This window comes from Papaver somniferum, chromosome 11 (assembly GCF_003573695.1).
Source record: "Papaver somniferum cultivar HN1 chromosome 11, ASM357369v1, whole genome shotgun sequence".
Classification (NCBI taxonomy): Eukaryota; Viridiplantae; Streptophyta; class Magnoliopsida; order Ranunculales; family Papaveraceae; genus Papaver; species Papaver somniferum.
Window position 1 is genome coordinate 105,844,130 of NC_039368.1, and position 23,864 is coordinate 105,867,993.

The window sequence follows — 23,864 nt, forward strand, 5'->3', positions numbered from 1 at the left end:
TTGTAGAAGCTTGTGGTGGAAATCCGTATAAGCGTACTATAAAAAGTGTTCATAGTAGGTATAGCATAATCAAGACAGAAGTGGATAAATTTTCTGAAACAGAAGTGGATAAATTTTCTGAACATGTTGCAAGAGTCAATGCAACTAATTCGGGCATGCATTCTAAGAACCGATATGTTATCTAAACATGTTCACAATAGTTGTTATATATTTTGTTTGTAAATAATTTAATTTCTGTATATCCTATACTTCATTTACATTGATGTAAGATTTATTGGCGAGAACCGAATATTTCAGTATGCGCCATAAACCCTCTCTCGTGATGTTGAGTTTGAGATGCTTAAAGATGTTAGAAATGTAATAGAGGATGAAGATATGGATCAGGATGCGTGTTCTTTGTCAAGTCAATATCCTAGTAATATCTCAAATATGTTTTGAAGTCAATCCCCATCTTCTCAAAATCCATCTTCAAGTCAATTTGTCGAAACTCCATTTGCAAATCAATTTCCAAACTCTTTTAATGTCCCTTACGGTATCCCTTTTCCACAAGGATATCCTCCTAGTACGAAACCAACTACAATACCTGGATCATCATTTGGTGGATTAAACAATGATAACACTAGCATTGATAAAAGCAAGTCAATAACTGCTCTTAAAAGTCCACAATCACTAAAACGGTCTCTAGACCAAGCACACCCGATATACCCTCATCGCAAGATTCCTAAATGAGCGATGTAGGCACTAAAGTTGTTGATTATCTAAAAGAATTCTGAATGGCAATCATACCTCGTCAGCAACAACAAAACGAAGTTAGGGAAAGGTTGCTAGCAACAACACAACAAAAAATTGAACAGAATCAAGAGAGAGAGGAAACATAAATAATGCAAATGGATTTTAATAAGCTGGCTCTATACTTTGAATTAAAATAGAAAGCCATTTGGGCTAAGAAGATGAGGAGGCACGAACCTCCCCTATCATCATCTTCATCACAACAAAAGTTGTTCCATTTTTAATTAAAAGTTTGTTAATTTTAAGTTATTGAGATTAGATTTTTATCTTTAAATAGGTTAGTTTCATTGTTTTTATTTAAGTGATGTTGTGCTTCAGTTCCAGTAATGTAGTTCCCTTTTTCTAAGTAACCAAATTATATATTTCTTGTTATGATAACTTGAGTTATATTTTGAACTCCCAATCTCAATTATCTATCCAAGGGATATTGTGATATCCTTCTCTTCTCCAAACAACCCCCATCAATCATATTGATAACTAGTATCCTTTGTATTTCCTTTACAATTTTTTTTTTGTGAAGATAACATAGTCATGGTTGAGTATACTGTAGAAGAATATCTTGCAATCATCAAAGCTTTTGTAAGTGCTACAACTCTGCCTTTTTAAGTACGACAACAACGTTTTCCATTTGATCAATGAACGATGGTGTTCGGCACCTCTGTACAACAATTTGGAAATTTTGCTAACCAAACCAGATGACAAGTACAAGTTCATATTTATCAAATTCAAAGGGCGGTATATAAGTATTCATGGTTATGCCCCACAACACATGACAATTGCGGTTACCGTATGTCATCATAAATATTTATGATTTTAGGAAAGCTTTTTCCAATAAAACACTACCCTATTGCTTATGTTTGTTTTACGTAAAAGTAAATGGATAAATTTGTGTTCCGGCTAGATACATGTACATAATTTACATGTTATGAATGCTACTTAATCTTTAAGGCTAACTTTCCGCAGCTGAACCCGGAAATCAGGCTCAATGATCCTCCAGAAGACGGATCTGACGATTAAAATATGCGGGTGGTTTTTTAGATTTTATGGGTACATCGTAAACCCCCACGAAACTAAACTCGACCACTAGGGTCACCTAGAGGTTTAAAAGGTTGTTGCACATGCTAAGTGCAACTATGATTATTAAGAAAAGTGAGCTAGGTTCTTTATCAGTAGTTGTAATGTAGTTGTCTTTTTGTAATCTAAGTAACATCAAAGTTTTTATTTTTTTGATCTGATACTTTGAATTCAATTTTGAAGACCTCATCCTCAACTATTTATCCAACCACTACTTTTGATGGATATTATAAATTATGTTATTCTTCTTCAAACAACAAACACCTATTTTCATATACTTCACAAAGCTCCTCATCTGCTCTTTCTAACCCTCTTCGTACCTCTCAATACGAGAACAATCACGGATCATTTGATTCAACTGAAGATTTGGCCATATTCAAAACATGGCACACCAAAAATCGAGTTGTAGATCTCTCCCCTGTAACGGTAGAACCCGAAACCTTTTGGGCGAATATATATAACCAATATAGGTGAGATTATGTGAATCCAAATAGAAGAAATCTTCAAAAAAAATCCTGATAGATACCAAGTTATCTAAAAATACGTATGTGCTTTTATAGCTTTCCAACAACGGATCTTCAATGCCATCCATAGTAGCTTGTCCCCTCAACAATTTGTAAGTATTATTTCTTTCACATAAGCTAAGATGTTTGATCTTCCATTATAAAAAAAAAATACTTAGAAAGTAAGATTGTGTTGTGTTTTTGTAGCACAGGTAAAGGCGTGCTATTTGGAGGAAAAGGGGGACGCATTTACATTTCATGGTATCTGAAATCTCATAGTATGAACCGCACGACAATTCCAATGATTCCTCCAATGAATATTGATAGTTTTAGAAGTTTTTGTGTAGATTTTGTGGTTAAATCTCTACGTAAGCTCTCACGAGACTAAACTCGTCCATTAGGGTTACCTAAGGGTTTAACGGCTTATTGCGCATGCTACGTGCAACCGTGATTACAATGAAAAGTGAGATAATTAGTTCTTATTCAATAGTTGTAATCTAGTGGTCTATTTTGTGTTAACTAAATTTTAATAAAAATTCAAATTCCCACAAACGACTATATTTTAATGGTTACTTGTTATCCAATGACTATATTTTAATGGGATCTTTAAAAGCACTCGACTATAAATTAAGTTCTTCAACACAAACAATACACGCCAACATCATAATATTTTCATATCGTTCTCCTCTTAAGGTTCAACGGAACATATATCTTTATAACTTTGACTTTGTATTCACAACAACAAGAAATAACAATCACCAAAGCTTGGGCTAATGTGTCACTACAACCTGATGTCGTACACCACCAAGTCTTGGATATTTTCTTTCGGGAACATGTGTATCACAATTATACTCAAGAGTTCGTTAATGTACATCAAAGAACCAGGGCCATTATACAAGGCATGGTTGTTGTAATTAAAAAGGCAGTAAAAGTATACGTTGGTATCCTTAAAATCTTTTATAGGAGCAGAGATATAGAAATGAAATCATTGTAAGTGTTTTTATCTCTATTTTACTGCTCTTAATCATGAATTTTTCTTCCATCTAATCGGAAATAGTTGATATTTGTATTTTGTTCAGGGGGAACTTGGTAGAAGGCATTACTTTCGGAAAATTGGCAAATAATTCAGACATTATGAATGCTACTTAATCATGAAGGAAGCATTTCCGGATCTTAACCCGGAAATTGTACCACCTAATCCTCTAAAAGATGGAGCCGGCGATTTTTATACGGCTGTTGTTTGTAGATATTGTGGGTAAATCTCTATGTAAACCACTACACCAAAATATCACAGGCTATATGTGTTACTGATAACATTTGCAACAAATAACCCTGTTGCGAATATGTTGTTATTAATAATTATTGCAATGTGCTACAACGATTTTTTCTGTAACGATGACGAATTAAAGTCACATTAGAAACCGTTATAATAATTAATAACAACAATTGATTTAATTTTTAAAATGCGACACATGTTACACTTGCCACAATTATTTTAACAATTATATTTGTTACTCTATATTTGCAACAATTCAGCGAACGACATGTGTCATCCTTCAATTACGACTACTGCCACCGTTAAACTTGAACTCTCATCTGCAATAACTCTGAGATGACGACACATGTTTATTTTACTTACATTTGTTGTTACAGTTAAACCAGTGACAATACTTCAAATTACAATTAAAAAAAAAGGATAGTCCAGGTCATTAGCATGGACCTGGGCTTCCAGTCTACCCATATAAATGTTTTTTCAAGTTACTTACAAAATAAAGCTGCAGTTTAATCCGAGTTTTAGAAAAGTTATAACTCAATAAGTTTTCACAAAACTAAAACTCACATTAAACTGCTAATAATTTGTAATTTTGACAGAACTAACCAAGTAAATTAAACATTGTTCAATACAATTACAATATATATGTAATATTTTTTACTTTAAAATGTAAAAAGTATCACATCAATCACAAAAATTTACATATTTTCAAATATTTAAAAATATTACATTAATCACAAATGCCATTTTCTTAAACCAAGTACAATGTTTGCTTGTTTACCCTAGATAAGGACTTAAACCAAGTATCGACCGCTCAATGTAGACATCACTATTGTAGCTTCCTTTAGAATAGATTTTCCAATCTCATCTTTGACTTCCCAGATTTTATCAGAGGATTCACTTCCATCAAACATTTTCCGGAATCCACATTTTGATCAACCAATTCATCAGTAAAGATGTGTCGTGAACATTGATAGACTGTACTTGGATTTCCAACTCCTACCAAATAGTCATAGGGTATATACATTTTATCATCACTTCTATATAAGCCTTGTTTGAAAATTCCTGATACTAGCTCATCCACAGCCTTCTTATATCTATATACTCCGCGGACTTGGAATCATAATTTTTTCCTTCACTCAATTGTAGAAATGCATCAACTATATATAGAACTATCCGGGTTTTCCCTGCACCTGGTAAGGCAATCAATTGAAAAAATATATATAGTGAATTGTATGTAGACACAAATATTAGCTACGTCGAGAATAAAATCAAACTAACAATGATGAGGAAAAAATAAACCTGGGGGACCTTGGATAAGATACAGCTGGTAGTCACTTCCAATAGCATCACTAATAGATTGGAGCTGATTGCCATTGAATGATGACTTGAGAACTTACTGTAGAGGTTCTGGTATCTTTCCATTTCAATTTTTCTACATTTATTAGAATCATGGGAATGAATTTTCGGCTTCAAGATAACTGGAAGGACAAGTATATCCTTCAAGGATGACGGCGCATGGGTTTCTCAGATCTGAGAATTAAGGCTCATGATAAGAGTTAAGTACCATTAATTTGCTAGAATCTACCAAGTGTCACGTGAAGAATAGTCTGGTGGCTAATCCACCGACCGACCTTCTAAAAATTAACATCAACATGTTTATCTTTAAGATAAACATTAATTATGTGTTGCCACGTCAAAGAGACACTTGGCCTCACCATGTACATGGTTGATACTTTCCTTTCCGCTATAAATAGCCGCATATTGTTGATTGTAAGAAGTGAACTTTACCAGAAGTTATTATTACAAGAAATACAAGGGAACTGAATTCCCACATTCTCCACTCATACTTCTTTCTATTTCTTTAGTTAATGTTAACAGTAACTTTGTTTAGCATAAGCATTAATTAATTAGTTAGCCCATCTCAACACGGAAGTTGTCGTACTGAATTACTAGTACCCTAATGCTTGGACTAGTGACTTGAACTAAATAAGTCACACAAATAAAACACGTTATCAGCACGATTCGCTCCCGACGCTCGACGGCCAAGCTACTACTGTTCAACAACTAAAATACAGGGAGTATAGGTAGTTGTTGTTCCTTTGAATACTTTTCTTAAATGGCAAATCTAACGAAACTCGAATTCGCAGGTCTTGACATCTCAGGAAATAATTATATTTCTTGGGCACTTGATATCGAGCTTCATTTGGAAGCTAAAGGTCTCAGGCATACTATTACGGAAGGAAACAACGCGTCCATCCAGGACCGCGCTACGGCTCTAATTTTCCTTCGCCATCATCTCCATGATGATTTAAAAAGGGAATATTTGACAGTTAAGGATCCATTTACTTTATGGAACTGTCTGAAAAAACGGTTTGACCACCTGAAGTTGGTCATACTTCCAAAAGCTCGGAATGATTGGTTGAACTTGCGGCTGCAAGATTTTCGATCAGTGGCAGCTTATAATTCTGCTCTATTTAAAATCACCTCGACATTAAAATTGTGCGGGGAAAATGTCATTGACGAACAAATGTTAGAGAAAACATTTACAACTTTTCATGCCTCGAATGTGCTCCTGCAGCAGCAATATCGAGAGCGTAAATTTACAGAATATTCCGAGCTAATTTTCTGCTTGTTGATTGCAGAGCAGAATAATGAGCTTTTGTTAAGAAACCATGAAGCTTGTCATGTTGGTTCCGCAGCGGTGCCTAAAGCACACGCTGCTACGCATTTTAGATGAGGAAATAATCATGGTAACAAAGGAAAACATGGAAATGGTAAAGGAAACCAACGTGGGGGCCACAAAAATGAACGAGGAAAGGGTGTTTGTTACCAGCCGTACCAACGGCCGCTAAAAATTGCGGAACCAAAGGAACCGAAGCAAGAAAAGGGAAAGGGTTCTTCTAGTCAACCTCCTCAGAAAAGTGTTTGCTATCGGTGTGGCTTAACTGATCACTGGCAGCGTACCTGTCGTACGCCAGAACATTTTGTTAGGCTCTATCAGGCGTCCCTGAAGCGACCTGCCGAAGACATAGAAACAAATTTAATTGAAGCCAGTGCCCCCAGTACCAGTGATACCTGTATCTGATTATCTCGTCGACCTTGAAAGTGACGAGCCTAGTCAGTTTTCTTTTGATGAGCTGTAGAACTGTTTCTTCCTTATGCCCTGTAGTATATTTCCTTGTGTTTTCTGTATGTTTTTTTTTTCTTTTCTTGTTGTAATTTTGGGTATGTTCTTATTGGTGATGTATACCACATTTTTTTGGTGTAATATAAGTGGACATTTTGGTAGTATTGTTGTTTAATTTTCTCTCGTTTATTTGTGTTGAAGGATATGGATTCCAGAAGTAATCTATCCAAAATGGACGATGGAGATGTTTGTTTGGTTGACAGTGGAACAACGAACACAATTTTTCGAACCCATAAATATTTTATAACCTTGAAGAGGTTTAAAGGTAATGTGAATACCATTTCGGGTTCGAGTAATATGATAGACGGCTCCGGAAGAGCGTGTATCATTCTACCAGGAGGTACAAAATTAATTATTGAAGACGCCATATATTCTACCAGATCCCAAAGGAATCTGTTAAGTTTTAAAGATATTCGGCGTAATGGTTACCACCTTGAAACAGCGGATGAGCATAATATGGAGTACATGTATATTACTTCATCTGCCTCGTGCCAGAAGCACGTTGTGGAGAGGCTTAAGGCCATCTCTTCTGGGTTATATCTTACGAGAATTCGAATAGTCGAATCTCATATTGTCATTAACCAGAAGTTTAATGACCCTGAATTATTCAAGCTTTGGCATGACCGGATTGGACACCCAGGTTCTACCATGATGAGTATAATAATACAAAATGCTCATGGACATCCGTTACAAAACCAGAAGCTTTTGTTAAGTAAGGATATGAATTGTGTTGCTTGTTCCCTAGGAAAACTGGTTATAAAACCATCCTTAACCAAAGTTATTATTGAGTCACCAACATTCCTACAGAGGATACATGGTGACATTTGTGGGCCTACCACCCACACTGTGGACCATTTCAATACTTTATGGTATTGATAGACGCATCTGCTAGATGGTCTCAAGTCTGCTTATTATCAACACGTAGTGTTGCATTTGCAAGACTGCTTTCCCAATTTATTCGGTTGCGAGCCCATTTTCCGGACTTTCCTATTAAGTCCATTCGGCTTGATGGCGCTAGTGAATTTACATCTAAGGATTTTGATGCTTATTGCCTTTCAGTTGGTATTGATGTCGAGCATTATGTAGCACATGTGCACACTCAGAATGGATTAGATGAGTCTTTTATAAAGCATCTTCAGTTGGTTGCTCGACCCATGCTTATGAGGACTAAATTATCAGTTTCTGCATGGGGACATGCTATTTTGCACGCAGCGGCTTTAGTCCGACTTCGACCAACTGCTAGCCATCAATACTCCCCTCTACAACTTTTCTTGGGGAAGCAACCAGATATTTCGCACTTACGTGTCTTTGGTTGTGCTGTTTATGTGCCTATTGCACCACCACAACGCACTAAATTCGGTCAACCACGTCGCCTCGGTATTTATGTTGGTTTTGATTCACCGTCTATTATAAGGTATTTAGAGCCTTTAACAGGTGATGTATTTACATCCAGATTTGCAATTATCATTTTGATGAGACACTTTTCCCGCCGTTAGGGGGAGATGATAAGCCGTCAAAAGAACGGCGTGAAATATCTTGGTACACACCAAGTTTGTCTCATCTTGACCCTTGCACTAATCAATCTGAACTTGAGGTGCAAAAGATTATACATCTGCAAAATATTGCAAACCAAATGCCTGATGCATTTACTGATACTGGTCGAATTACAAAATCCTATGTGCCTGCTAGAAATGCTCCAGCTCGGATTGATGTACCGACGGGACAAATTGGGAGCCCAGCGGCAAACGAGTCATCAAAGCCACGCCTGAAGCGTGGACGGCCAATTGGTTCAAAAGATTCTGTCCCTCGAAAGAGGAAGAGCCAATTTGTCTCAATCAAAGGTAGTGCTCCTGAAGAGGCTACAGATAGTGCTCCTGAAGAGACAATCAAAGAACGATCCACTTTCTCTGATGAACCTCCTAAAGAGAATAAACTCTCCGCTGAGACACAGGTACCTGTGAATGAGGAAATTTCCATAAATTATGCATGCGACAGAGAAGTGTGGGATCGTAATACAATAATTGTCGACGATATATTTTCATTCTCAGTAGCTACTGAAATCGCCACAGATAATGATGATATTGAACCACACTCTATAGAAAACCGTCGACAAAGAGACGACTGGCCTAAATGGAAAGTGGCAATCCAAGATGAATTGGAATCTCTCTCTAAACGCAACGTTTTTGGGCACCCAATACAGACACCAGAAAATGTGAATCATGTAGATTACAAATGGGTGTTTGTAAGAAAGCGAGAAATGAAGTCGTTCGCTATAAAGCACGACTAGTGGCAAAGGGTTTCCTACAAAAACCTGGGATTGACTATGAAGAGACATACTCCCCTGTTATGGATGCAATTACCTTTCGATATTTAATTAGTCTGGAAGTCTATGGAAGGTTTGACATGCATCTAATGGACGTGGTCACTGCGTATCTATATGGCAAGCTAGATACAGATATTTATATGAAACTACCGGAAGGATTCAAATTACCTGAAGGGAAACCACGTCATATGTATTCACTAAAATTAAATAGAGCTCTATATGGATTGAAACAATCCGGGTGAATGTGGTATAATTTCCTCAGTGAATACCTAATAAAAGAGGGATATGTAAACAATCCTATTTGCCCATGTGTATTTATTAAAAAGACAGAATCTGGAATTGCAATAATAGCTGTATATGTAGATGACATCAATTTAATTGGAACTTCTGGTGAACTCTCCAAAGCAATTGAATGCTTAAAAAAGGAGTTCGAGATGAAAGATATCGGTAAAACAAAATTTTGTCTTGGCCTACAACTTGAGCATTATGAAAGCGGAATTCTTGTTCATCAATCCACTTACACAGAGAAAATCTTGAAACGTTTTAAAATGAATGAAACATATCCGCTTAGCACCCCAATAGTTGTAAGATCCCTTGATCCCAAAAGAGATCCATTTCGTCCTAAAGAGGAGGATGAAGCACTTCTTGGTCCGGAAGTACCATACTTAAGTGCAATTGGGGATTTATTATATTTAGCTCAATGTACCAGACCCGATATTTCTTTTGCAGTAAATTTATTAGCCAGGTATAGTTATGCGCCAACAAAAAGACATTGGACAGGGGTAAAACAGATTTTCCGTTACCTTCGTGGTAATACTGACATGGGTTTATTCTACTCGAAAGATTCTTTAGACTATCCACAGATAACATGATATACGGATGCTGGATATCTATCAGATCCGCACAAAGGAATCTCTCAGACAGGGTACGTTTTTACCGTTGGCGGTACTGCAATCTCATGGCGTTCCTGTAAACAGAGCATCCCATCCACTTCCTCGAATCACTCCGAGATAATTGCTTTCCATGAAACAAGTAGAGAATGTGTATGGTTGCGGTCATTAATCGAACACATCAGAAGCTCTTGCGGTCTGACTTCCATAACTATTGTGCCAACGACAATTTGTGAAGACAACTCGGCGTGCATAGCACAAATGAAAGAAGGCTACATCAAGGGTGATAGAGTAAAACACATTTCACCGAAGTTATTTTATTCTCACCACCTTCAGAAAAATAAGGAGATTGATATCCAGAAGATACAATCTTGTGAGAATTATGCTGATCTATTCACCAAGTCTCTGCCGACTAAAGTTTTTCGGAAGTTGGTATATGGAATCGGAATGTGCCACATGTACAAGCAGAAAAATTAACGAAGGTTTTTTCAGGGGGAGTTTTGGACTATAACGCGTTGTACTCTTTTTCCTTCGCCAAGGTTTTATCCCACTGGGTTTTTTCTTGTCAAGGTTTTAACGAGGCATCATACGCGTGTCCAACACCGTTCTAAGATTTTTTTTGTACTCTTTTTCCTTCGTCCGGGTTTTGTCCCACTGGGTTTTACCAGCAAGGTTTTAATGAGGCAACGTTCTTAGAGATGGTGGTCCAAGGGGGAGTGTTACCATGGTTAACAAAGCAACATTTTCTGCCAGTGGATTATCCAAGGGGGAGTGTCATGTGAAGAATAGTCTGGTGGCTAATCCACCGACCGACCTTCTAAAAATTAACATCAACATGTTTATCTTACATTAATTATGTGTTGCCACGTCAAAGAGACACTTGGCCTCACCATGTACATGGTTGATACTTTCCCTTCGGCTATAAATAGCCGCATATTGTTGATTGTAAGAAGTGAACTTTACCAGAAGTTATTATTACAAGAAATACAAGGGAACTGAATTCCCACATTCTCCACTCATACTTCTTTTTATTTCTTTAGTTAATGTTAACAGTAACTTTGTTTAGCATAAGCATTAATTAATTAGTTAGCCCATCTCAACACGGAAGTTGTCGTACTGAATTACTAGTACCCTAATGTTTGGACTAGTGACTTGAACTAAATAAGTCACACAAATAAAACACCAAGAGCTCTTCTGCTCTTTTTTAAGCGTGTAGAGCCATTTTGAGGATACGCCCTGATGTGAATGCAGTAGAAACTCCATAAGTTAATGTTCGTCGGGACCTTATTAATTAAGTGAGATATTAATTAACCGATAAATTAATAATTATTAATAGATACAATATTAATTTATGTATTAATTAATAATTAATTTATATATTAATATAATAATTATTAATTAATATTTTATTAACTTATAGATAAATTTCATATCAAATAATTAGTTTCTATACAAACAAAATACCGTATCATATCTTTTATATTTTCTACATAAATACAATATCAATATCAAATCACATTTTTATAAACACAATATCCAATCATATTTTTTATTTCCTATCTAAACACAAGTTTAGACAATTTGGATGAACATACAGACAGTGAAATCACTCAAGACTTGCAAAATTTGATCGAGAAGTTGGGCTATCGTAATTCAATGAATGTCGAAGATGTCCTAAATTATCCGTAAGAAAATGAAGTTACACGTTGTTAACCGATGAAGAAATAATCGAGAACGTTATGGGAACTGATAAAGATGTGGAAGAAGATGATGAAAGTTCTACGATAGAACTTCCTTCACGAAGCGAGGATATTAAAACGGAAATCACATTGAATAATTTCTTGCTGAGCTATGAGAAAAAAACACCAAAAATTCTTACATTGATAAGAAAAATTAGAGATGAAATTCTATGTGATATTGATTTTAGCAAAAAAACAAAAGACAATTAAATCATTTTTCAAAAAGTCTTCGTAAGTCATTAATTATTGAATATATATATATATATATATATATATATATATATATATATTATAAGGGACAATGGTGTTTTTTTGTATCGACGGCTATCTATAGTTTGGATACATAAAGAACAGTCCAGACGATATGTGTTTTCTCTTTGGACGAGATCTATATTTTGAACTCATAAAGGACGGTCTAAATGGGGGCTACGATTTGATTCAAGTTTAACCTTTGAACAATAACTGATTTCTACTCTCTCGCTCTGATAAATAAGTGTCGGCCAACATTACCTCGATTAAAGCTGGAAAAAAACACATACAAAGAAATAAAAGTCACAGCCGTTTCATTTTCTTGGTATTCAATGGACTTGAAGATCAGTTATAACCAATTTCACAGCCCTTTCATATTCGGCTATAACCAAACGCATTAATCTTTCTCCCAATTTGGATTTTGATTTTTTGGTGAATTCAAAAGGTAAGCCTTAGATATGTACATGAATCACAATTTTTCTTTTTCTTTTTGTAGTTGTTGATTCTCATTTCATTGTTTTTATTTGGTTTCCCTTTGATTATGATTTCATGATTGTTGTATAGTTGAGTATGTTTGTTATTTCTTTGGTTTCCCTTTACTTTCCTAACTTTGTGATTGGTAGTGCTAATTTATGGGGTTTCCATCAACAATGGCAGTAAAATTATCAGTTACTGTTCAAAGTCTTCAATGTTGGAAAAAGAGAAAGAAAGAGATTATCGCTCAACTAAATGGTTGCCGACAAATTCTTCAATTGTTATATTAGTCAATTCATTCTTATTTTTTCTGAGTTTACCTTCTCACCCAGGTTAGATTTTGTGGCAATCTAATTCAATTTCAATTGCAGTAGTTTGTAACTTTTGATCACTTTTTTGTATTTTTCATGTTAAGTTTAAATGCTCATCTTAATTTGCTGATTTTAGGGGATTGATTAAAACATCGGAAGAAATGGTCAGATTTGGGTGAAGCTGATCAATTGAGTTAGGTGGGAAAACTTATTGTCTCTATTGAGTATAGCTCCCAAAGTTTCAGTCTCGGTTGGTTTTGTTTATGATTTTGTGCTGAATTTATGTGTGGCACTGATTTGGATTTTTTTCAAATGAAGAATGGTGTTCCTTTATAGAGAAGACGACCTTTTGTAGTTTCTCAAAGCCGTCATCGTCCTTATTTAACTTTCCCTTTTATTTTGAATTATACCTACAGAAATCCAAGTTTCCTATTTCCTTGCTCATTTTCGGCTGCAAACATCTAATAGGCTTTTAAACCCATGTTTTGAATCCCTGGAAGATGGCAAATATGAGTTTGTTGAAGTCGATTTAGTACGTGTTTGGTAATACGTTGTGGTATACAAAACCAGGTAGATATTTAGAATCTTTAAAGTTCCCACTGTTAGTTTTACTATATAATATCTTTCGGCAAACTGCGGAAATTAAGGATTGAAAGAGTTTCGTTGTTCTTTATGGGTTGCTTCTTAAATTGGGTACTGATTGTGTGATTTGTTTGTTGTGAGTTTGAAGACTTTCATGTTTTTTGAGTTATACCGCTAAACAAGTTTTCATTTTGTCTAGAGAGAAGAATATTGAGATTTGAAATACCATGATTGACGGGTATGCACAAAATGATATTTAGAATCAACCTTTCGAGATGTGTTTGACAGATGATATATCTTAATGGACATATATTTTCAAACGTTCCAGAATCGGTAATTCGCTCATGTTTCTAATTCCATCCTCTTTTTTTTTTGGGAAAGGTATTGACTCACTTCCGTTCATGTTTTATCGCCTTTTATCATTTGTTAGTCTGCCTAAAAGTAGTGGACTTATCGCTCATGTTTCTGAAATAACATGCATGTTGTTGCACTCCCCTCTCTGACAAATTGGTAAGTGCATTTGACTTAGTAGTGGCATGTGGGTGTGGTGAAATGGCAAGCACTTCGGTGGATTTGAATAGGTATAACCTAAAAGAGCGTTACCCAATGATATTGGTGGTGTTTGAGTTATTTTTTCCAGTTAGATTGTAATTTAGTTGGTCATCCCAACACAATATTTAGTCGCAGTTTAATTTCAGAGTTTTTAAGACCAGTAATTGATTTTCATCATTATCATTGTATTTCGCCTCTATCTACCCTTGATACTTATCGACAATAAGCCAATTTAACTAACAAAGAGTTTGGTTGGGTTTTAATGTTTAAGTATTAGTATCTAATAAAGTTATCGTATTGTATTGGGGGAAATTATGGCTGGGATATGTAGTCATAAATGAAGGGAGTAAACGCTTCTGAGTATCAATAGCCCAGATTTTTCACCCTTCAGGATTTTGGGTCCCTTATGAGTGATAGACGCATTTATGTGTCTATATTATCCTCAATTTTCTGTATTGTTGGTACTCGATTTCGTATTTATTATGGTGTTTTTTGTATTTGTAGGTATTTTTGAGAAATAAACATTTTTTGAAAATTCGACTCAAAAAGTTGCTCGGGGCACCCCCAGAGAAAAGTACTAAAGGCACCCTCGTTTTGGATAAGGGCACCCCATGCACCCCTGCTGTTAAAGGCGCCTGTGTTTTGGATCAGCGCACCTCTTCTTCTTCATTTTAAGTTTAAAAATTGGCGGGAAGTGCAGACGCAGGAAGAATTAGGGTTGAAGTTTTGATCGTGTTCTAGGGAGATTCAAGGGCTGAAACTCATTGGGTTTGTCTATTTTGATCCAATAGAGCCAGTAATGGTCGTCGTTCATACCAGAATTGGATAGAACGGGAGACATAAGGGTTGAGCATATTCCCGGGGTTTCTTCCTGCGGAAACTCTGTTAATATTTTGGTCACGTTGGAATGAGACTCGAGCACTGGATTTGGTTTCTTTGGGCCTGTTTGGACCAAACAGGGATGGTATGGTCGATGGTTTCAGTTAGAGTTGGCTGTATCGTGGGTTTGAAGCAAACAAAGCAACACGTTCGTGGGAGAGTTTTCACGGGACTTGCTGTGAATTTCGTGTGCTGTTGGGACTCTAATTCGTGTACTGCACATGTATGGAGAACTTTGAGTTGCAATAGACGCGTGAAGGATGTAAAGAAGGATATAAAACCATAAATTTGGAAATAATATATTCCCGAGTAATGGCTTTGTTGTGAGAGAATTTGGAGACATTATTACGAGATATTTTGAAGTTGTTGTGTATATAAACCGTGTTCTGGCATCTTAGATGGGTTACGGAGAGATTGGGGAGAAAACAAAGCAAAGAAACGTAAGTTGGAGAGATCTGCTGCTGCTGCCATTGAAGAGAACACGAAGAACATTAGACTGTAGAAGACAGTCGTTGTGCTACAGTGACAACGACACTCTATTTCTATTGTTCTCTGTAACAGCTCGATTTGTAACAGATATAAGTGTTACAAACCCGATTTTAATCTTTTTTCTCCCATTTCGTTATTTGTAAACACCATTTGAGCAATGAAATCAACTTTTGAGCGTGTTTCCAACATGATAATGAGCTAAATCTCCCACAACCAAGGCAATGAGGAATCTATTTACGCATGAATAATTGGTAACTATTTTATTTTCTCTAATTTATAATTTATAATTCACTCAATCACTGCTTTTGCGGAGTTTTAAATTGTTGCATAATTTTCTTAATTAGTTGTGATTCAATATGATAGGTTATACTTTGTTTAGTCAATTGATAATCTATGCTTAGGGAATACAATTGATATTTGATAATTTGCCTGATTATTTGTGAGTTAAGAAAATAAGGGACTTAAAAGATAATTAGAGTTTTGGGTTATTTACTATCATTCATTCATGTGTAATAGTGGAATCAGTGTCTTGGTTATTTTTAAATCTTGAAATTAATTTTGCAACAAGTTTTCTATTTTTAAGTTTTATAAATCTAAAATCTTTTGCTTTCACAAATCTCAACGAACTTATTACTACAACATCATTGAAAATACCATCAATTTTTGGCACCGCCGACGCGGATTTGTCTTTAGGCTAGAGTTTTTAGATTTTTTTTTTTTTTAGGTTTTTATTGGTTTGTTCTACTTTACGCTTTTGGGTTTTTGTCTTTTTACTACAGATTCTGGAATTTGGAGCGAAATAAAAATTTGCCAAAGCTTTTGGTGAATACTTAAAGATTTGGAGTTAAAGACAAAGCGAAATGAGCGAAAGAAAAAAATAATAATAAAAAAAGAGAGCAAATTTTATTAGATTTTTTTCTTATGTTTTTGATTATTTTTTTTTAGTTTTTTAGAATTTGTATTAGGATATTCTCTATTTTTGTAATTTTTTATTGTTTTTTATTTTTGCACTTCTCTATTTGGACTTGGACATTTGGACATTCTTTGATTTTTTTTTAAACCCTACGGAAGAGTAGTTTAAATATCAATTGTTTGCAGAGAAGGACGGCGATTACGATATCGCCTCGGCCCCTCGGGTTCGTACATGACATAGGAGTCGTGGCCCGAGTCGACTAAAACGGTTCATCCCCCGTCTGGTACGAGAGGTAAGTTTGTCGAAACACTCGCGAATCCCCTGTCAGCGAGTTACTGTATTCCTTCGTTTGCATATATGCTGAGGATTTGAAAACGGCTGCTTTAATTTCCTAGTAAAGGGCAAGGACTGGCCATACAAGATAAGGTTCGGATTTCATCACCGTTTCCTTCTTGCCCGCCTTAGGAAAACAAAATCAAACGCGAACCTAAGCCAAAATTTTGACTAGAACGAGACTTATAGGGTAACGAGCTTAATAGGAAAGTCATTCAAAAAATATTGGTTACTCTTTTAAGCATGCTTCAAAGTTCATGATGGTTTCTGTGAGTTGAATACGCCGTCTTGTAACGCCGGTGAGGCCTTGGGTATCAAAGCTCCATTGAGCTTTCCTCGTCTCGATTCAATTTACTTTAACTCGGATTGATTCCAGAGGGGTTTGCTTAAATTATAACGAATTCCCTTTCGAAGGATTAGAAGCTGGTCTAGAAACAATCTAAGTGGAGCCATCATGCTTTATATTTCCTAGAAATCAGTAGGTTTGTTGTGGTGGAGTCAGCCTTGTTTGTGTTTGCATAGAACCTCCCTTCCTTTTAGGATTTCTTTATTTTTCTTTTGTTTTTCTAGTGTATCCCCGAGGTTATTAGAAAGCGGCCTTGGAAAAGAAACACTCTAGGTCGTTTGATTAATGACAAACCTAGTAGTTCTTATTGTGAAGGCGGGGAGCTCAAAGACTCTTCTTTTGAGAGCCCTGTCTTTGGAAAATTCAGCTTTGAAAACTTGACAATTAGTGAAGAAAGTACTCCTAGTCCTTTGGTAGTGCCAGAAATGGAAACTTTGAAAGCTTTATTAAACCCAACTAGGACCTCTCGTCCGTCTTGTATCAAGTTAGCTGAAACGGAGGCAAATTATGAACTCAAACCTGGTACTTTACAGATGCTCCCAATCTTTTTAGGAAAAGATAATGAGAACCCTTATTTTCATGTTAGGGAATTTTAGGAAGTTTGTAGTACTCTGAAGATTAAAAACCTTAGTGATGATGTGTTGAAACTTAGGTTAGTCCACTTTTCCTTAAAAGATAAAGCCAAATATTGGATGTATAGTTTGGCTTCTGAGTCAATTGAAACCTATGACCAACTTACATCTGCCTTTATATAGAAGTTTTTCCCAAGGCACAAAACATCGTCTATTAGGACACAAATCTGTACTTTTGCTCAACAAGAGGGAGAATCTTTATATAGGTATTTAGAAAGGTTCAATGACTTCATATCTCAATGTCCTCATCATGGTTTAGAGATGGTTATTTAGTTCAGATCCTCTACGAGGGTTTATATTATTCAACAACAACCATGGTTGAGTCCTTATGCACAGGTGGGTTTGAGAATAAAACTGTTGATGAGGCGATGACATTTTTGAATGAAATCGCCGATAAGACCCAACAATGGGAAATAGTAGGGAACCCCAGAAAAAAATTCTTCTAAGTAGAGGAAATGTCAATAGGGTAGAAGGATCTTATGAGTCAGATGCTAAAATAGCAGCCATATCCAAAAGGTTAGAAGCCTTAGAATTAAGTCATTCGAGTGGTAATAGTGGTAAAATAAAGCCTTTTTGGGAAGGCCATACTGTTGAGGACCAAGCCAATGCTATTTATAATAACACTAGATTCGATAACCGTCAGAAGTTTGACCCATATTCAAAAACCTATAACCCTGGCTGGAGAAACCATCCCAACCTTTCTTGGTCTAAGGGCCAGAATCAAGGTCAGTCTAGTAACCCTCAGGTTCCCCCAGGTTTTGGCTATACAAAGAAGATTATGAGTTTAGAAGAGTCTCTTGCTTTGTTAAATCGTAACACTGTGCAGTTTCAGCAATCTGTCGCTCAAGGTTCAGAAGAAAATAAGAGAATAGGTCAGGCTAACTCTCAGGTAATTTCCGAGTTGAAAACCCAGGTTAGTCAGATAAATGAGTCTTTAAGAGAAAGAGGTAAGTTTCCTAGTCAAACTAAACCCAACCCTAGAGGAATTAATGAAATAGGTGAAAGACCATCTGAACATGTAAATGCTATTAAAACCCTTAGGAGTGGTAGAGTGATAGACAACAAGGTTTCCATGCCTGATAGTGAACATGCTGTTGTTCACCCTTCTGAACCAGAAACTGAGGAGACTGATAGAGTCTCTAAAGAGACCAATGAGGGTCATATTGATCCCGGCTTTGTTCCTAGAGCTCCATTCCCACAGCTGCTAGTTCCAACTAAGATGGAGTCCAACTTTAATGATATATTGGAGGTTTTTAAGCAGGTAACTATCAACCTTCCATTATTAGATACGATTAAGCAAATTCCCGCTTATGCCAAGTTTCTTAAGGATATGTGTACGCGAAAGCGAAAACTTAGTGTCCAAAAGAAAGCCTTCCTAACTAGTCATGTAAGTTTTATTATTCAGAATACCACTACTCCTAAGTATAAAGACCCAGGGTCCCCTACTATTTCTTGCCCAATAGGTAAATACCGTGTCGAGAAAGCTTTGCTTGACTTAGGAGCCAGTGTGAACTTACTTCCATACCATGTGTACCTTAAGCTAGGACTTGGTGAGATGAAACCTACCCATATGACACTTCAGTTAGCTGATAGGTCCGTTAAAATTCCTCGTGGTGTGATCGAGGATGTTCTTATAGAGGTCGACAAGTTCATATATCCTGTGGATTTTGTTATCCTAGGTACCCAAACTGTCCCTGACCCCAGAGAACCAGATACCAGTGATTTTAGGTCGCCCGTTTTTAGCTACATCCAATGCGATCATAAACTGTCAAAACGGTATTATGAATTTGTCTTTTGGTAATATGACTATTGATCTGAACATTTTTAATATTAGTAATCTACCCTTTGAACTAGATGACTCGAACATAGAAGAGATGAACATGATAGGAACATTAGTCGAGGAGTCATTACCAAACACTTTGTTAGAAGATCCATTAGAAAAATTCCTAGCTCACTTTGGGATTGATTTTGAAGATGATAATGTGATTAATGAGGTAAATGCTCTGTTAGATTCAATCCCTTTGTTAGACACTAGTAATGGATGGAAACCTAAGTTCGAACCACTACCAGTTTTTAAGTCTACCCTAGTTCCTTCTTTAGAAGAGCCTCCTAAGTTGGATCTTAAACCATTACCAGATACCATGAAGTATGTGTTTTAGGCCCATCTGAAACTTTACCTGTGATTATAGCATCCGACTTGGATAGTGATCAGGAAAGTAGGCTAGTAACCGTCCTTCAAAACAACAATAAAGCTTTAGGGTGGACCATAGCAGACATTAAGGGTATAAGTCCTACTGATTGTATGCATCATATCTATTTAGAGAGTGACACCAAACCTTCTAGAAAGATGCAATGTCGACTGAACCCTAATATGAAAGAAGTAGTTCGAACCGAGGTTCTTAAGATGTTAGATGCAGGCATTATCTACCCCATTTCAGACAGTAAGTGGGTCAGCCCCGTTCAGGTTGTTCCTAAGAAATCCGGTATTACTGTAGTCCAGAATGAGAATAATGAATTAATCCCAACCCGGGGTCACCCGGGTTGGCGTGTCTGTATTGACTATAAAAAATTGAACAAGGTCACTAGGAAGGACCACTTTCCCCTTCCCTTCATCGACCAAATGCTAGAGAGATTAGCTGGACGTAGCCATTATTGCTTTCTAGATGGATACTGCGTTTATAATCAGGTTGTTATTGCCCCAGAAGACCAAGAGAAAACCACTTTTACCTGTCCCTTTGGTACCTTTGCGTATAGACGCATGCCTTTCGGGCTATGTAATTCCCCTGCGACCTTTCAGCGTTGTATGTTGAGCATATTTTCTGACATGGTAGAACGGTTCTTAGAGGTGTTTATGGATGATTTTTTAGTGTTTGGTTCGTCTTTCGATGAGTGCTTGCATCATTTGTCATTAGTTTTGACTAGGTGTAAGGAAAAGAATTTAGTGCTTAATTGGGAGAAATGTCACTTCATGGTTCGTTCAGAAATTTTTCTAGGGAATATCGTATCTTCGAAGGGTATAGAGGTAGATAGAGCCAATGTTGACCTTATTAAAACTTTACAGGTCCCAAAACCGTAAGAGATATTAGGTCATTCTTAGGGCATGAAGGTTTTTATCGTCGATTCATTAAGGATTTTAGCTTGATTTCCAGACCTCTTTGCAATTTGCTTGCAAAAGACGTTAAGTTTGTCTTTGATGATGCTTGTTTAGAGGAATTTGAGAAGCTTAATACTTTACTCACTACCGCCCCCATAGTCCAGGCACCCAACTGGAACCTACCCTTTGAGATCATGTGTGATGCTTCAGATTATGCTATTGGTGTTGTGCTAGGTCAGCGAGAAAATAAGTTACTTCATGTGATTTACCACGCTAGAAAAATCTGAATGATGTCCAGTTGAACTATACCACTACGAAGAAGGAACTATTAGCCATTGTGTTTGCCTTAGACAAGTTTAGACCCTATCTCTTAGGTTCTAAGATCGTAATATATATTGATCATGCTGCTTTGAAATATCTTCTGTCTAAGAAGGATACGAAACCTAGATTGATTAGGTGGATCCTTTTGTTGCAAGAGTTTTCTTCAGACACTAGAGACAAAAAGGGTGTCGAAAATGTAGTAGCAGACCACTTGTCTAGGCTAGTTGTTGATTCCCCTGATGATCCCCTTCCTATAAGGGATAGCTTTCCTAATGAACAACTGTTCTTTGTTACCCAATTACTTTGGTATGCGAATATAGTGAATTATCTTGTTACTGGTCGAATTCCCCATCATTGGGGTAAACAAGATCGTTCTAGGTTTTTAGCCGAGGTTAAGCACTTCTTTTGGGATGATCCTTATTTATTTAATTATTGTCCCGACCAGATTATTAGGAGATGTATACCTGAGAGTGACCAGTCCAGTATTATTTCCTTTTGTCATGATCATGCTTGTGGGGGTCACTTTAGTGCTAAGAAGACTGTTGCTAAGATATTACAGTGTGGATTCTATTGGCCTTCGTTGTTTAAAGACTCCCACAGTTACTGTGTTACTTGTGAACGTTGCCAGAAATTAGGAACCATTTCCCGTAGGAACATGATGCCCTTGAACCCTATTTTAGTTGTTGAGGTCTTGATGTGTGGGGTATTGACTTTATGGGTCTGTTTCCTAATTCTTTTGGTAACTTATACATCCTTGTCGTTGTAGACTATGTCTCTAAGTGGATTGAGGCGGTTACGTGTAAGACTAATGACCATAGGGTTGTGATTGAGTTCTTGAAAGATAATATACTTACACGTTTTGGTACACCGCGAGCTATAATTAGTGATGGAGGGTCGCACTTTTTTAATGGACCTTTTAGGATTTTGATGAAGAAATATGGTATTACACATAAGGTAGCTACCCCATATCATCCACATACTAGTGGTCAGGTAGAGGTTTCCAATAGGGAGATAAAGCGTATATTAGAGAAAACAGTTAATCATAATCGGAAAGACTGGTCGTCTAGGCTTACTGATGCCTTATGGGCTTACCGTACTGCGTTTAAGACCCCCATTGGAATGTCACCTTATCGACTTGTGTATGGAAAGGCATGTCACTTACCTGTTGAGTTAGAACAAATAGCATATTGGGCTGTTAAGCAGCTACATTTTTCACTAGACAAGACAGGAGCCCATAGGAAACTCCAGCTTAATGAGTTGGAAGAGATTCGTAGAGATGCATACGATAGTGCTAAGGAGTATAAGAACAAAATGAAACTTGTGCATGATAAGAATATTTTAAGAAAGTCATTTTCTCCAGGTCAAAAAGTTCTTCTGTATGATACCCGCTTGCATCTTTTCCCTGGGAAGTTACGTTCTCGGTGGACGAGTCCTTTTATTGTTCGCACTGTCTTTCCTCATGGAGCTGTTGAGATCGAGACACCGGATGGTAGTAGTTCTTCGAAGGTTAACGGTCAGAGATTGAAACCCTTTTTAGAGCCCTTTCCCACAGGTGATGTTGAGGAGGTCCCTCTGGAGGACCATGTTTACCCTTGATTGACCATCGAGGCGATTGTATGTTGTATATTAGTTTTTGATTTCTTTCTTCACCCAGGTACTATCTTTACGACTTCTCTCTTTACCGATTCCTCATGTTACTTTACTTTTTGGTATTGCTCTTTCATTAGAAACATTGAGGACAATGTTAGATTTAAGTTTGGGGGTGGGGAAGAAACTTTTTGTTGGCTTTTAGTTGCAATAAATAAACTCCAGAGCCTAGAAATTTATGCTTATTAAGGTTGGCACTAACCAATCTAAGTGGATGGGAACATCTTGGTTATAGGAGTTGAGGAACCAATCTGATTAGATGGAAACATCTAAAGAGTCTATTCATAAAAGCACAAATCTCAGGTGTTAGAACAAAAAAAACATGGTAGTTTCGTCATATCTCGTTGAATCCTGATCCTTCTGTTTTGATTTTTTAAGTGACTTGGTGGGGCACACGATTCAAGTTGTTACCATTGCTAGGGTGAAATAGGGTGATTGATATACAAAAAAATAAATAAATTGAGAATTGAGACCAGACCATTAGACCAACCGGAACAAATTCAAATAAAGTCGATCACTGGTGCCCTTGTATATGCCAGTTGTGTTGACCTAGAGTTAGGTTTATCGACCACTGGTCCCCTTGTATATGGCAGATGTGTTGATATTAGTCAGACCGGTATCTCAGTCCATTAGGATAGGTTCATCTTGGCAAAGGCCTTCAGACAGATATGGGAAACACCGTTCACTTTAAACATCTTCTTGATCTTTTCATGTTATTGGTTGACTCCGGTTATGATGTCCAGAAACTATATGAGTAGAGCTCTGTCACTTATATATGAATTTTAGTATGCTTGAGTGCAAACTCGTATATAGCAATTGGAATTTCGCATCAGGGTACTTCCTCCTATAGTCAAAGATTGTATGTCAACCAAGGAGATTCTTTCGTGCCTTTCAAGGTTCTGCGTAGATAGCTAGGGTCTGGAGTAAAGGTTTTGTGGGTACATCTCTGGTAAACCCTCCGGAGACAACACTCCGCCGCTAGGGACACCTAGGGGTTTAACAGCTTGTTGCACGTGCTAAGTGTAGTCATTTTATTTTCTAAATTAGTTTGCTCGAGGACTAGCAAATAATAAGTTTGGGGGTATTTGATAGACGCATTTATGTGTCTATATTGTCCTCGATTTTCTGTATTGTTGGTACTCGCTTTCGTACTTATTATGGTGTTTTTTGTATTTGTAGGTATTTTTAGGAAATAAACATTTTTGGAAAATTCGGCTCAAAAGTTGCTCGGCGCACCCCCAGAGAAAAGTATTAAAGGCAC

The 23,864-nt window shown here is 36.8% G+C and overlaps 1 protein-coding gene and 1 pseudogene across 1 annotated transcript; one reads left to right on the forward strand and one right to left on the reverse strand.

Annotated features, from left to right (window-relative positions):
• The first annotated feature begins 5,758 nt into the window (after positions 1 to 5,758).
• Positions 5,759 to 6,379, forward strand: LOC113324868. The gene has a single exon (XM_026573151.1). It carries the CDS (start codon positions 5,759 to 5,761, stop codon positions 6,377 to 6,379), a length of 621 nt encoding a protein of 206 aa, XP_026428936.1.
• An 11,319-nt stretch (positions 6,380 to 17,698) lies between these two features.
• Positions 17,699 to 17,798, reverse strand: LOC113325596 (annotated as a pseudogene).
• Positions 17,799 to 23,864: the final 6,066 nt, after the last annotated feature.